At 33.7% G+C, this 14,117-nt stretch overlaps 2 protein-coding genes across 2 annotated transcripts; one reads left to right on the forward strand and one right to left on the reverse strand.

Moving 5' to 3' along the window:
* The first annotated feature begins 367 nt into the window (after positions 1-367).
* Positions 368-6,087, forward strand: LOC133859480 (ALA-interacting subunit 1-like). Its single transcript, XM_062294896.1, has 8 exons — positions 368-881; positions 1,275-1,333; positions 1,471-1,545; positions 1,640-1,756; positions 1,892-1,962; positions 4,234-4,534; positions 4,684-4,973; positions 5,629-6,087. The coding sequence occupies exons 1-8, from the start codon at positions 788-790 to the stop codon at positions 5,678-5,680; spliced, it is 1,059 nt and encodes a 352-aa protein (XP_062150880.1). The 5' UTR covers positions 368-787; the 3' UTR covers positions 5,681-6,087.
* Positions 6,088-7,092: 1,005 nt separating this feature from the next.
* Positions 7,093-12,853, reverse strand: LOC133859483 (uncharacterized). The gene is made up of 11 exons (XM_062294899.1): positions 12,415-12,853; positions 11,228-11,330; positions 10,494-10,507; positions 10,048-10,266; positions 9,844-9,915; positions 9,344-9,430; positions 8,942-8,980; positions 8,149-8,253; positions 7,657-7,819; positions 7,379-7,488; positions 7,093-7,281 (listed from the first exon to the last, which is right to left on the reverse strand). The coding sequence occupies exons 1-11, from the start codon at positions 12,649-12,651 to the stop codon at positions 7,195-7,197; spliced, it is 1,236 nt and encodes a 411-aa protein (XP_062150883.1). The 5' UTR covers positions 12,652-12,853; the 3' UTR covers positions 7,093-7,194.
* Between the last annotated feature and the right edge of the window lie 1,264 nt (positions 12,854-14,117).

Here is a 14,117-nt window from a genome sequence, read left to right on the forward strand (position 1 = left end):
GGGAAAGAACAGCTATTAATGCCATTTCTAGAGAATTATGTTAGATCCACTGTCACTTTACCGGTTTCCCTATTTGTTGTTAAATCCTTTTTCCAGTGGGCTACCAGGCCCTGTTTGGAGATAATAATCGACCTACGGCTTAAATCACTGGCTAAAATTAGATTGCGCTTCTTGTCCATCTCATATTAATTGGTTGATGGCCTTCCAATAAAATCGAGGATAATTAAAATAAATTAACAATAGGTATGGAAAAATAAATTATATGTTCTAAGCAATAGTTAAATTTTTTTAATTAATTAATTAATTATTTTTTTAATCTTTCCTATTTGAACTGAAATTCTGCATGATTTGATACGTAGGAGGAAGCGAAGGACCGGTAGTTCTAGTTCCCCTCGTGCGACGAACCGTACAAACCCATAAACAGCCAATGAGCCAATCTGATTTGAGGTTCTCCTACCTCATCTTCCGCAACCGTTCTTCCTCTTCAGTCCCAACAACTTTTTCTTTTCTTAGTTTTCATTTCCCCAATAATTTGTCACAATAAAACAAACGCATGTAACTGAAATAAAAAAAAAAAAGAGAAAGAAAAAGAAAAATCCCCCACCCAAATTACAGTTTCTAACTTTCCTTTTTAATTTCTTTAAAGAACAAAAAAAAGAGAAAAAGATTAAATTTCCTTTTTGATTTGATCTTTTTTAAGAAAATCACCGCATTGTGAGAATTTTCCATTTATTCCTAAGCCATCATTCCCTTCTCTCTTTCTCTGTGTGTGCGTGTGTGTGTGGAGATGAATACCGAAGGAGCAACGAGCTCGGGAGTGGCCAAAGATGGGGCCTTGGATTCATCCTCCACTGCCAAGAGGAATTCCAAGAAACCCAAATGTGAGTAATGGCTATTTTTCTTCAATGGCATTTCAATTAAGCACTGTTTTTCTATATTGGGTGATTGCATATATTTTTATATATGTACATTTGCCTCTTTTTTTTGAGGATACACTGCAATCTAATGAAGAATTTGATCAGTATTAATCTTGGTACCGTTTTGTCTTTTGCCATTGAAATCACCGTATCTGCCCTAAGAATCCCAGATATTCAATTTGTGAGGGTTGCATTTCATAGGAAGTGATCTTGCATTTGTAAGATAAGCTTTTGAAGCCATCAGTTGAATTGCAAGCCGTGAAATATGGTTTTTATGAGATCTCAGCATAAAAGGGTGTTCTTTTTATGGCGTTTAGTTACATTGATTAACACAATGCATTATTTTCTTTATTGCAGATTCTAGGTTTACACAGCAAGAGCTTCCTGCTTGCAAACCAATTTTAACACCTGGCTGGGTATAGCTTAACAACCATATATATTTTTAGTTATAGAATGCTAGAGCTTTTTGGTTGGCTTCAATTTCTAGTGCATTTGCTCATTCTCTACTCATATCATCTCTTTTTCTATTTTTTGAAAAACTTTTGGGGTTCAGGTCATGACAAGTTTTATCTTTGTTGGCATTATCTTCATTCCCATCGGCTTTGCTTCCTTATTTGCATCAGAACGTGTAAGATAGTTTAATGCTTTTAATTTCTCAAGAAGTTCTAGTGTTAGCAATGAATTATTATTGAACAGGAAACTGCCCGTTCTTTGACGTGCAGGTTGTGGAAATTGTGGACCGCTATGATGAGGATTGTGTTCCTCGTAATTACAGCTACAATAAGCTTGCATATATTCAAAATAATGCAACTAACAAGACATGTACTAAGAGATTGATTGTTAGTTCCAATTTCTTCAACACTATGTGTTTGATGTAGCTTAGGCTTTGGTTTCCCTTTACATATTATGTCTTTGAACTATCCAATTTGATAATGTCTACTTCTAAAAGTGTGCAGTAATTTGATAATTTTCAGGTTCCAAAGCAGATGAAAAGTCCCATCTATATCTATTATCAGCTTGATAACTTCTATCAAAATCATCGTCGGTATGCTAAAATTACTTGTAAAAAATTATTAATTTTGTCTGGTTATTCTGTCTTTTGGTTAGGATATGGATGGATGGAATGAATATACCTAGTTCTTCCTCATTTATTTGACATGATATGAGCTCTCTGAGTGCTCCTATCAGAGATTTTTTTTTTTTTTTGTGTGTGTGTGTAACAAATAAATACCTTTAGATGAAGTGCTTCAACATTTGATCATGTGGTTTTGCCATGCAAATTTATGAAATAGTCGAAAGCAAAAGAACAATTAGTACATCCACATGGTTTCTGTGTTCCTGCTTCTGGTTGGTTACTTCATGATTTCACTTCTCTCCTCTTTCTATACTGAGTTTATTGCTTTATATTGAAATCGACATTTCAGTTGTTTAAACAAGGCTTAGAAATGAGGACCTTTTGATTGATTCAGAGGATAAAGGAGCCGTAGGCCAATGGGCTTTAGCTCAAATAACACTTCCTCCCCTATATGGGATGGAGGATGAGGTTGTGTGTCCAAAACGCATAAGGTGTTTGTGTTACTTACAATAACCAAAAGAAAAAAAAGGAAAGAACTGTAGGTTTTAAGCAGAAATGTTGTTCCAGTCACAATTGAAGGCAACCGTAAATAGCTTCAGTTGGTTGTTGATCTGTGCATTCATCTCCTATATGTTTGTGTGGTTCAAGCATGTTTTCATCCGAGGAAATTTAGGCATCTCATTGGCAGATTATAGACATGCTGCTTGTGTAACAACTATTCTTGACTTTCATCAGTCCAGATAGTTGGGCAGTAACACTGATGATGCTTGGACCCTTTTTTTTTTTCCTGATATAGTATTACTCCTTGTTCTCTTTTCCATCACATTGGGGCCCTTGGGGGGGGAGCAGCTCTTATTTTCCTTCCAGATCAAAACTCATTGAAAAGAGAAAGCATAACCAAAACCGTATAAACTCCTATTTGGTTTTTTTTTAGACCTGTTTTTCTTTTAATATGTCTGTTAATAATAGTATAGGTGTGTTGAGGGAAGAAGAGTACACCAAAGCTCTGAAATTTTGAAGATATTTAAGACTAAAAAGGAGAGCAATTTTGACACACACACATTATGTGTATAAAAAGGTCATGTAAACTTCTGTAGAATTTTTTTTATAAGCATGTAAACTTCTGTAGATTTATATACCTGCCAATAGGGTCGTTTCTTGGATAGGGTTGATTAACCTGGAACAGCAATCCAGAACCAAAACAAACAATGGGCAATTGGGTTGCTCGGTTCTCAGTCTATATTGGGCTAAGTTAACCCCCTTCCTCTTGTTTTGAGAGTTAGTTTGACAAATCTTAGAATCTAAATGTGATTGCTTTATTTTGAGGAGAGAGAAAAAAAATACTAATAGAATCTAAATGCAATAAATGTTGTAGAATGATTTCTAGGTTTATTATTGATCATAGTATAAACTCTTGTATGACTGTCTTGTATAGTACTGTTTCCTTAGAAGGGGTACCCATTTTTATTCTCCCTACTATCAACTGAATTTTAGCTTATGCAGAATTTGTTTATATGGAAAATCAAGGGAAGGGAGATAAACTAAAGCCCAGGAAATATCTGTTCTCTTTTTATTAGAAAAATGAAAATTATGGTCCTCTAAATTTCTTAGGGTAAGTCTATGATGGAGTTCTTAGAATTTGAATAATTTAACAAAAAATAATGGTTAAGGTTGTAAGAATACCACCTTTGAGTCTCTTTAAAAAATCTGGAAGATCCTGGTCCACCATCATTTCTGGAATAGATTTTCTTGAATATGTTATTATACACTGAAATTATTGCTGCCTTTATCATCTATGGTTCTTTTTTCTTTTGAACTTTCCAAAAAAGAAAGTGACTTAAAAAGAATTGATGTTAAAAAATTGAAACAAATAAATATCTAATTTCAAATATACTGAATAAAAAAGAAATAAAATTTCTACTTCCAAAATATTGATTCAAGTGAAATTAACACAACTAACCCCCCCCCCCCCCCCCCCCCCCCCAAAAAAAAAAAAGAAAAAAAAAAGAAAAAAGAAAAAGAAAGAAACTAACACAGAGTTGAGAGTTCCACTGAGGTTGAAAAACTAGAAGCGTTAGCTAACCACTTACAGTACTATCTAGTTATTTTCATGAGAATGTAAAACTTTTTCACATATTGCTTTTCTCTTATTGCTCCTATTTCTTCCACTCATACTTAGTTTTTTTTTTTTTCCCTTGAAATATTTGGGAACTTATCTGGAATGTTTGATACTATTATCAGATATGTTAAGAGTAGAAGTGACCAACAATTGAGGAGCACGGCGAGTGAGGATGTAACAAGTAACTGTAAACCTGAAGCCGTCACCAAAAACAATTCTGCAATTGTTCCTTGCGGCCTCATTGCTTGGAGTTTGTTTAATGACACGTACGGCTTTTCAGTGAAAAACAAGGTGCTAGATGTCAGCAAAAGAAACATAGCATGGAAAAGTGACCAAGAGCAAAAATTTGGCTCTGATGTCTATCCAAAAAATTTTCAGAGTGGAAGTCTAATTGGGGGTGCCAAACTAAATGCGAGCATACCTGTAATGTCTTTCTTTACTTCCTAGCTTGTTGCATCTTTCCATGTTCCTTCCACCCTCCACCTCCCCCAGGCCCTCTTTTCCCTTCCTTTTGAATTATGCTCTCTTGTATGTTTTAAAGAAGCAATTTTTATTGGTTTTGCATGTAACAGTTGAGCGACCAAGAGGATCTTATTGTCTGGATGCGAACTGCAGCACTGCCAACTTTCAGAAAACTGTATGGGAAGATAGAGACAGACCTTGAAGCTAATGATGAAATAACAGTAGTAATACAGAACAATTACAACACCTATAGTTTCGGTGGCAAAAAGAGGCTGGTTCTTTCAACCACAAGCTGGATTGGTGGGAAAAATGATTTTCTGGGCGTAGCATATCTTACTGTTGGTGGACTGTGCTTGTTTATGGCTATTAGCTTCATCCTTCTGTATGTGATCAAGCCAAGGTGAGTGGATGGTTTAAAAATCTTATGTATCACTATGTTCAGTCAAAACTAGTTCCCCTTTTTGCTATAAAAAGTCCGATTTAATTTTGTACAATGGATTATATGGTAGCTAAAACTGGCTTTTATATACCTGTAGGCTATTGTGTGCATGGTTAAATACCAAAACCTTCCAAATTTTATGCATGTTCATCAGTGTTGATGAGCTTTCGATAGTATTGATCCATGTTAGCACTTGTACCTCATTGTGTACTTTTCTGGACTTATGGGGATGTCATAATAAAATCTATGGTTTTGTCCTCGATCAATTTCTTTAAAGGTGATGCCCACCCAGATCCAAGTTCCAACACCTAAAGGTTCCCACAAACAAGATACAATTTTAAAAATTGTGCTGGTTCTCATAAGGGATTCATTCTATCATTTTCTACTTTAGGCTGGCAGCCTTAATTTAGAATAATTGGTCTTTTTGAAAACTTATATGTTTGTATGCCCTGCACGTTCCACTATTTCTTCTCCTCCATCTGTACAGAAAATAAAATTTTGGTGCCACCCTGATTCAGATATTGATAATTGGTTCCTTAAATTGAAAAGCTAACTGTTTTGTAAAGTCTAGGTCATTCTTAAGATGTGTCTGAAATTGTTATTGGTTTCTATGCAGGCCTCTTGGGGACCCATCCTACTTGTCTTGGAACAGAGGAACTATGAATTAAATTTTTAAAGATGTGCCTGTCCCTCATGTGCGATTTTTTTAGCATTAAACTCTCTTACCAGGCTGAACCTTATTTATGTTTGAAACATTCAGGTTTGAGTGTATATAAAGCTCTGCTGTTATCAATATTTTTCTCTTTTAAGAACACCAATGCGTTGTTCTAAGTTGGTGCTAGGATCAGTTTTGTTATAAATATTTTATAAAACCAGAGAGATTTACAAGTTCGATTCCCTCCGGTTCCTGCAATGCACGTAGTTCGTGGGTGATTGAACATATCTGTGGTGATAGTCTTGACAATGGATTGGGATTACCCTAATGTAATTTAAAGAAAAGAAACATACAGCTACACTGAACTTTTTAGATGGATTACTTGCCTAAATTTTTAATGCAGAAAATGACTACATGGCACTACTGTTTATTTTCCTTGTGTCTTGGGGATATCTTTGTGCTTTTTGTTCACCATGTGGTTAGAGGATGTAAATACTCCCCTGTTAGTTCCATCAAGTCCTCTCAACTTTGGGTTATTTGGGCCACTCATTAGACTGGTGGTTGGCTAGATAAGTTTCTTCTATAGATTGATGATTTAAATTTATATGACTTAAAATTGTCTTATATTGTAGGCTGCTTTCAAAGTTAAAACTGGTAAAAATATATAGGGAAGGAGATTCACCTAATTTATCTTCTTATATATATATATATATATAAGAAGATAAATTAGGTGAATATATACATGAACAAATTTATATTTTTATTATTTGTAGTTGCTGTTGTGCTATACCATGGTGAACATCAGTCATTAGTCATTTGTGCTCATTGAGGATCACCATCGGTTTTGTCAGTAGTTTTGGAATTCTTTTTTGAGTAATACATAGTTTCTTTCTGACCCGTGTCCAGAAACTCCACTATAGCAATTTCCCCTTTTTTGTTGGGCTCATGAAGGGAATCACTACTCACTAGAGCATCTGATGTACTGTCCTGCAATTGAAGTACTATGAACACATCACTTTATCATGTATAGCTTTAGCCATGTCCTTGACACCAAGATATACTCACCTATCAGTCTATCACCTTTATAGAAGTCTGTGTTTTGTTGGCTAGCCAGTAGCCAGAAGTCCATATGATAAAGACCTCTTTATTTAACTAACAATGATGCATGTCATCATCCTATTAGATTGCTTCAATTTTTTTATTTTTAAAATTTTATTTTTTATTTTTTCTTTATCCTGTTTTACTTCCTCGCAATACTTATTTTGGGTTTATTCTTGCATCACTTGCTATTAATTCGATCAAATAGGAAGATGAATCGTCGTATTTGATAATTGTGAATTATAAAGGTGTTCCTGGTTAGTTCCAACATTAGCGCTTTCTTTGGGTTGTTACAATAATGCAATTATGAGCACGGCAAAGTATATATAAAACTAATGAATGAAAATTATATTATTGTATAACCCATATCTTCAAATTAAGGAAAGTTAAAGAAACTTGAAAAAAATAAATTTGAAATGATTTGTAGCATTATCTGCAAGCTACTAATGTGGGCTGCATTGCTGTGGAGGTCTCTCTATCACACATGTTAGGACCAATGCTTATTACTGCTTCTTCCTGCATGTCAAGATGTATAAATTATAAGAACTATTAACCATAGAGATTCCTTGATTTTTTTTTTTATTATTTTATTTTTAGATAATAATATATCTACCTTTGCAAGGTTTCTAAAGTATGTTGTCGTGTAATTTCCTGTAGGAAATGAAGCTTCAATAAGATCTGCTAAAACTAGTTGAGGCTGAGAGACCGCTCCGTCGAACCAATCTCCACATAGAAATTCAAAAAAAGAAAAACACAAAAAAGAGAAAAAAATTATTCAAACTAGACATTGTTAACAAAGAGTTTAGCTGTAAATTATTTTAAAGAAATGGGTAGAGATAGACATTGTAAAGAGATCTAGAAAGAAGATGAAATTGTTGGGAAAGTACTTACCAAGAGTTGAATTGTAAATTCTCTTATCATATCTCCATAAAGTTTGGTTTGCAAGAAAAGAAAAACAAGAGTGATCTTCAATGAATATATTTTGGAAGAAGGTTGATAAAGTGTAGCCTGCCGGATCGGTAGTATATGTTTCGTCAATGACTACATCCACAGTCTACAAGGAGAAATGAGTTCCAGTAAATGTTGGATCCATATCAATTAAAAATAAAAAATAAAAAAAATAACCCTGAGATTTTGATCTTAATTAGTATAATACATTTAACCCTCAAGGATTCATATCAAAATCATTTTAATTGAAGTAGAAAATTAAATCGTTATTTAGAATCAAATTAATTAAAAAAAAAAAAAAAGAAGGTAAAAACTTCTGTTTATCCATTCGGATATAACATTGCAACAAAGCTTAAACTCGTATAATAGATTCAAACTAACATACAACTTTCAAAGCTTTTTTCACATTAATCGTAATATTGTAATTCAACTTACACATAGGATGGCATGCAATTGATCCAAATCTTCAGGATTAGAGATGTTATAAGTCATCTTATTGATAGAGTTGTCCACGTTCTCTCCGCCTGCATCTTCTGTATACTGCATCGAAAGTTTAAAGAAATACAATTCCGATGAACAAGTTAATTAATAGGATTAAGATTTGAATTCTGTAACTAATAGACTAAGATAGAAGTATAAGACTTGAAATTAAAGTAAATAAGAAAATAAAATAGACGGTCAACTTTTCAAAAGAGTTCTGACGTTAATGTGTTTTGGAGGGTGGTTTTTTTTTTTTTTGTTTGAAAAAGTGTTATGACGTGACATAAATGTGAAAATATGTTTTGAATTGTTTATTAATGTATTTGTTTTGAGAACATAAAACAAAATCTTTAACAAATACGACCATAGATTCTTTCTATAGAAACTGTTTTGTATATTGCATATATTGTAACGACCCGCTCTCAACAACACAATATTGTCCGCTTTTGGCTCTCCCGAATCAGACTTTCAAGAAGGTCACCCATCTCAGTACTATTCTCGCAGAAGCACACTTAACTGCAAAGTTCTGATAGATTCATGACTATTATGGCTTTAAAATGCATTGTATTAAGAAGGATACGTTTATACATATAAGCACATCTCCATTCTCAAACGATGTGAGACGTCACATATATACTTGATTAGATAAACATAATCACAATGATTCTTTCACTATAGATCCAACACTGTTTTGTGCTATTACAAAATGGTTCGATATTATACAAAAATTTCAAAATTGATTTAGTACCTTCAACTTGTATGCTTCCTTTGTAAATGACCAGACACCCTGCAAGGTAAGAGCAAACCTAAATAGTAAGTCGGACATTAGTCTTCCATTTCATTTTCTTAGACTCCTCAATGCTTAATGTTATAGGAACAGTAAAAAGAAGTGTTCTGTTGCTATTGAAGACACAATTTCTATAGGGTGTTTGTGTATATATATATATGGGTGGAACCACATGGTGGCTTGGGGGATGTCTTTCCTAAACCTTTTTAAGAATACTCTTATAATCCTTTTAAAATTAGAGTTTTACCCCCAAACTCCAAATGCTAGTTTCGCCCTTGTATGTATGTATGTACGTATGAATATAGACATGTAAGGGGTATGCATATATACAAACACTTAAATATAATTTGATATGGTACATACATCATAATATCCCATCCAAGCTACTGTCGGTTTGAAGGGTTTCTTGCTTGCTGCAACTTTAGTCAGGCATAAATAATTCTCTCTAATCTGCAGGACAAAAGTTATTTCTTAGCAACAGATACAAAGGCATTTCTTTTGTTAGATCTCCTGAAGGCCATTTGGACTTATGAATTACACATCGATCTAGTTAAAAGTGTTTGTCTTGAGACCAATTGGACTTATGAATTACATGCACATCATCTTAATTGAATCAGACTAAAACCTATGGATGGTATCATAATTAAAGATTGACTAATAAGATTTCACCAAATTGAGCCATATATGTTTCCTCCATGAACATAAGAGGGTTTACTCTTGTGGGTGGATGTGAACATTTATGCATACATGCCCATGTATGTAAATGCATATGTCACATCATCTTAATTATATGATAGTCGTTTAACAGTCTACTAAATATTATTACTCTAATTCAAATCGTCAAAATTTGATGTGATACTTACTGCATCGTAGACTTCATTGGCTGTCGTTTCAAGATTTGCGAAAACTCCCAAAAACTTGATCCACTCTGCCCTCTATGAAACATAAGGAAGATATATATATATATATATATATATATATAGGTAATATCATTTCCAAGCATGAACAATTTACAGTACTAACAAATCATGTGGGATGCTTTTTTCTTGATCAAATCACATGCTTACCTGCAGAGGTGTGTCTTCTACGAAGGGAACAAAAGATGCAATATTGCAACCTTGTGGTTGATCAGTGCTGGTAACAAAGTGTGCCCCGAATTGCACAAGCTGTTGCGGATCACTCTTGTTGATTGTCTGAATTTCTCCACTTTGGTATAATTTTAATACGCATTGAGAAGCCACAGGATCTGATGTAATGCCCTTCAAGTTCCCTAGTAACCCTAAAAGCTGTAGAAACACATTAACATAAACAAAGGAAACACAATTAAAACGTCAATTTGCATAAAGGATATTGTTTAAAAGTCCTTCACCTATTCTGTTGAACCTTTCCTTTGAATGATGTAATTGAGCCCAATTTTTTTTTTTTTTTTTTTTTTTTTTTTTTTTTTTTTTAAATTACAGCAGACTAATTAATAAGAATATATTACACCTTACGGTAGGCCAGTGATCCTCACCTCCAAAAAGGACACTGTAATTTCACAAAAAAGAAAAAAAAGAAAAAAAAAAAAAGAGGAGACAGAGAGAAAATGGTCAGATAAAACAAAGATGAAGAACAAGGAACAAGAATCAAGTGGTTTTTATTATTGTTTGGTTTTGCATGAAGTAGTATGTTAAAATACAATTGAATGATCAATCATGTTTTTGCATTTGCCACTATTAGATGCTAATGATGATGCTATCTGTAATGACACAAGAATAATGTTAGTTATATTTACGTTATCATTTTAAAATTATTAATCAATTTAGAGCTTCCCAGTAATTTTATAAACTATCCAATATTTATTCACTGTGAACTTCTTATTTTCTCGATATGAGACCGAGGTATGTACAGTACTATTGCCATGCTAAACAAGCAAGAACAAAGCCCTATTACTACTATAAATAACACATAGCTTTCTAATAGGCACATCAACATGCCGTTAGAATATTGAATCAATTATTTTTTATCAGTTTTAATTTTTAAGATAAATGGTGATTTAATATGATATTAGAACAGATATAACATGAGTTTAACATTGTCTTCATTATTCGACTTACGTTTCAGTTAAAAATATTTAAAATTTGAATTTAACACATGTATGATAACGATTATATTGGAAGATATAACCCTAAAATAGTAAAATAAAGGAAATTAACATCAAAATGTGTGGTGTTAATAGATTGAGCTAAGAGTGGCTAAGTATAGTACCTGGAAATAATTCGGCATCAATGGAATAGTTTGACAGTGGAATGACAAATGATTTGATCCTTGAGGTGCAATACTTTGTCCTTGCTGCCATCCTCGAATTTTTCTAGTAATTATTATTCGTTTGAAAAGAGCACAAAAATGATAAAACAAGTTATTATATGTATTATTCAAATACTTTCAGTCAAGATACTGTACTAATGAGCCACCTGCCACTGTGTACCAAAAAGCATACAACAAGGAGAAAGATTAGAAAATGAAAGAAAATGCATTGTTTAAAAAAATACACACTAATATTCTCATCAATTTATATATAAATAAATTAAATAAATAAAAATAGAGAATTGCCTTTACAAAATTATGTTAATGGCACTTGAGAATTGGGCCTCGTCTTAGCCCAGGCTACAATAGATTAAGTTCGTATTTATATCAGTCTGGCCCATTTCTTTTTTATTCTATTCAAACTTCAAAGGGGGAAGGAGAAGAAACTCATCCATCTTCCAATGATTATGCTATGGTAATAAAAATTAATCATTGATTAGCACTTATAAAAAAAGAAATAAAAATTAAGTATTGATTTAAAAATTAATTTTTATTGACAATTCACCTAGTTGTATGGTAATTATTTTTTAATATATGTTATTTAAATAAAATGAATTGGAGGAAATTTCTCCATTATGATATTTTTTTTTGAAATGATAAACGGGAAAGAGTAACATTTTATCATAGCAAATAATTTGTACATATTTTGATGCAGATAAAAAAGTCTATTAAGTTTTACTCTTCCACAATAGACTTCTTTAAGGGACGAGGTTTGAGTTCGTTCAAAGCTTATAAAGTCTACAACCCAAGTATATCTTAGCAATACGGGACACTTAACACGCTTATTCATTTGTGGTACTATTGTCTAAACACATGTACAACGGGAGGAAAAGCCTAACATTATCTATGGTCCTGAAGCTTTGATACCATGATAAAGTTCATTAAGTCTAGCTTATTCTTCCACAAAAGGCACATTTAAGGGAAGAGATCTGCTCAAAACTTATAAAGCCCACAACTCAAATATACTTTGACAATGTAAGACTCTTAAGGCAGAAATTGGATTGGTGTTCGCGTAATTAAAAAAGAATATGGAAAATCGTCACCTGAAATTTGACCAAGAAAGAAAGAAAGAAATTAATGACTAGTACCTGGATGAGAAGGTAGCTCTTCCCGTCAATGGCGTTCTTGATAACTTTGAAGGTCTGGCCATAGTATATATGGAAATTGACGGCTTCTTCCACCTTTGAAATGTTACCCACTGTCGCTGCCGTCAACGATGCTGCATTCACACCGTCAAGACACCCAACATTGAAGAAGAACCAAACCTCAACGAAGATGAAGAGTTGCACCCAACAACTTGACGAAGAAGAAGAAGAAGAAGCCATTCAAAAATGAACAAGAAACAAAGTCCTCTTGCTATACTATATATATATATAGCGTTACAGCTAGCTCTCTATAGCATGCTCATGGATATGGGTAACTATTTAGAGGGGAAGCTAAATCTGCTTAGCTTTATATGTAATGTAACCATATATGAACACCTACAGGCTACAGAGAGAGAGAGAGAGAGAGATTTGCAGCTTTTTGGAATGGCATGTAAGAATGGGAAAGGTGGTGGGGGTCAAATTGAATGATATTTTGGAACGTTGCGGAGTATAATTGGCGGAGTAGTACAGTAGGTGATCCCGTGAACCCATGCTTTACTTTTGTCATTTTCTTTTCATCCTTTCCTATTTGATCCGAATTTCTTACCCTTTCTTTCTGTCTTCACCATGATCAACAGGGCCATGTGCGGATGTACTGCATGCGCACCACTCACCAGCTAGTCACTGCCCACCTTTCGCTACAGTTAAAAATAAACCACTGAAAAAACTCATTTCTAAACTCACTGCATGTGATCAACCTACGGATTCGTGTTTCTTGACAAAATTAGCAGCTAGCGCGCGCGCGTAGTCCTTTATCATCAAGGGCCGGGGCAGCAAGTCGAATATGCACTACTGGCTGTCCTCTGCAATAAAAGTTAGGGGGTGATAATTTCCTATTCGCGAGTCGGGTCGTGTTAAGACATGCATGTATATAAGATTATATTAGTCAATTTTAATTAAACTAAATTAATTAAATGGGTTAGACCTTTTAACATTAACCTGCTAATTTTATGTTAGGTCTGTATAGGATTCACAACTTGTGTCAAAAATTGTATTTTCTTATGCTAATGCATGTTGAGTTCGGGTTGTGCCAAGAAATGAGTATAAAACTATATAGGTCAACCTTAATCCACCAATTTAATTAAATGATGTCAAATTTCTCAATACTAACCCACTAATTTTCTGTTGGGTTTGTGTCCAATTTACGTGTCGTGTTTAAAGTTTTCAGCCCTAATAAGATTGCCTATATATATATATATATCTCCCTCTATGAGGAACGTAGAAATTAATTGCTTTCGAAGCTAAGAAAAGACCATGCATGCATATGTATAGAGTTGGGTGGGCAGGCAGGTTAATTTGCTCGCACTTTTGCAGTTCATCAAGCTGTATGTTCACAAGCAACATGCATATATATGGTTGAGGCCGATAATTGTACGTGAAATGATCAAATAATTAATGGACCCTCACCCTCCCATCCAATTGATATATTACGGTATGAAGCATCCCGTGATCATGACCCTATATATGAATCATTACTCGATCATCTTCACCAATATGGCTACGTTATATATTTTCCCCTATCTTTTAGAGTGGATAGTGAAAAAGGCACAATCAAAAAGCCATATAAAAGTATCTCAAAAGCTTTTCAAATTAAACAACATTTTAATCTTTTCCCTTTCTTTTTGGCCATGAGTTGATTGATTAAT

The sequence above is a fragment of the Alnus glutinosa genome, chromosome 2 (genome assembly GCF_958979055.1).
Source record: "Alnus glutinosa chromosome 2, dhAlnGlut1.1, whole genome shotgun sequence".
Taxonomy (NCBI): Eukaryota; Viridiplantae; Streptophyta; class Magnoliopsida; order Fagales; family Betulaceae; genus Alnus; species Alnus glutinosa.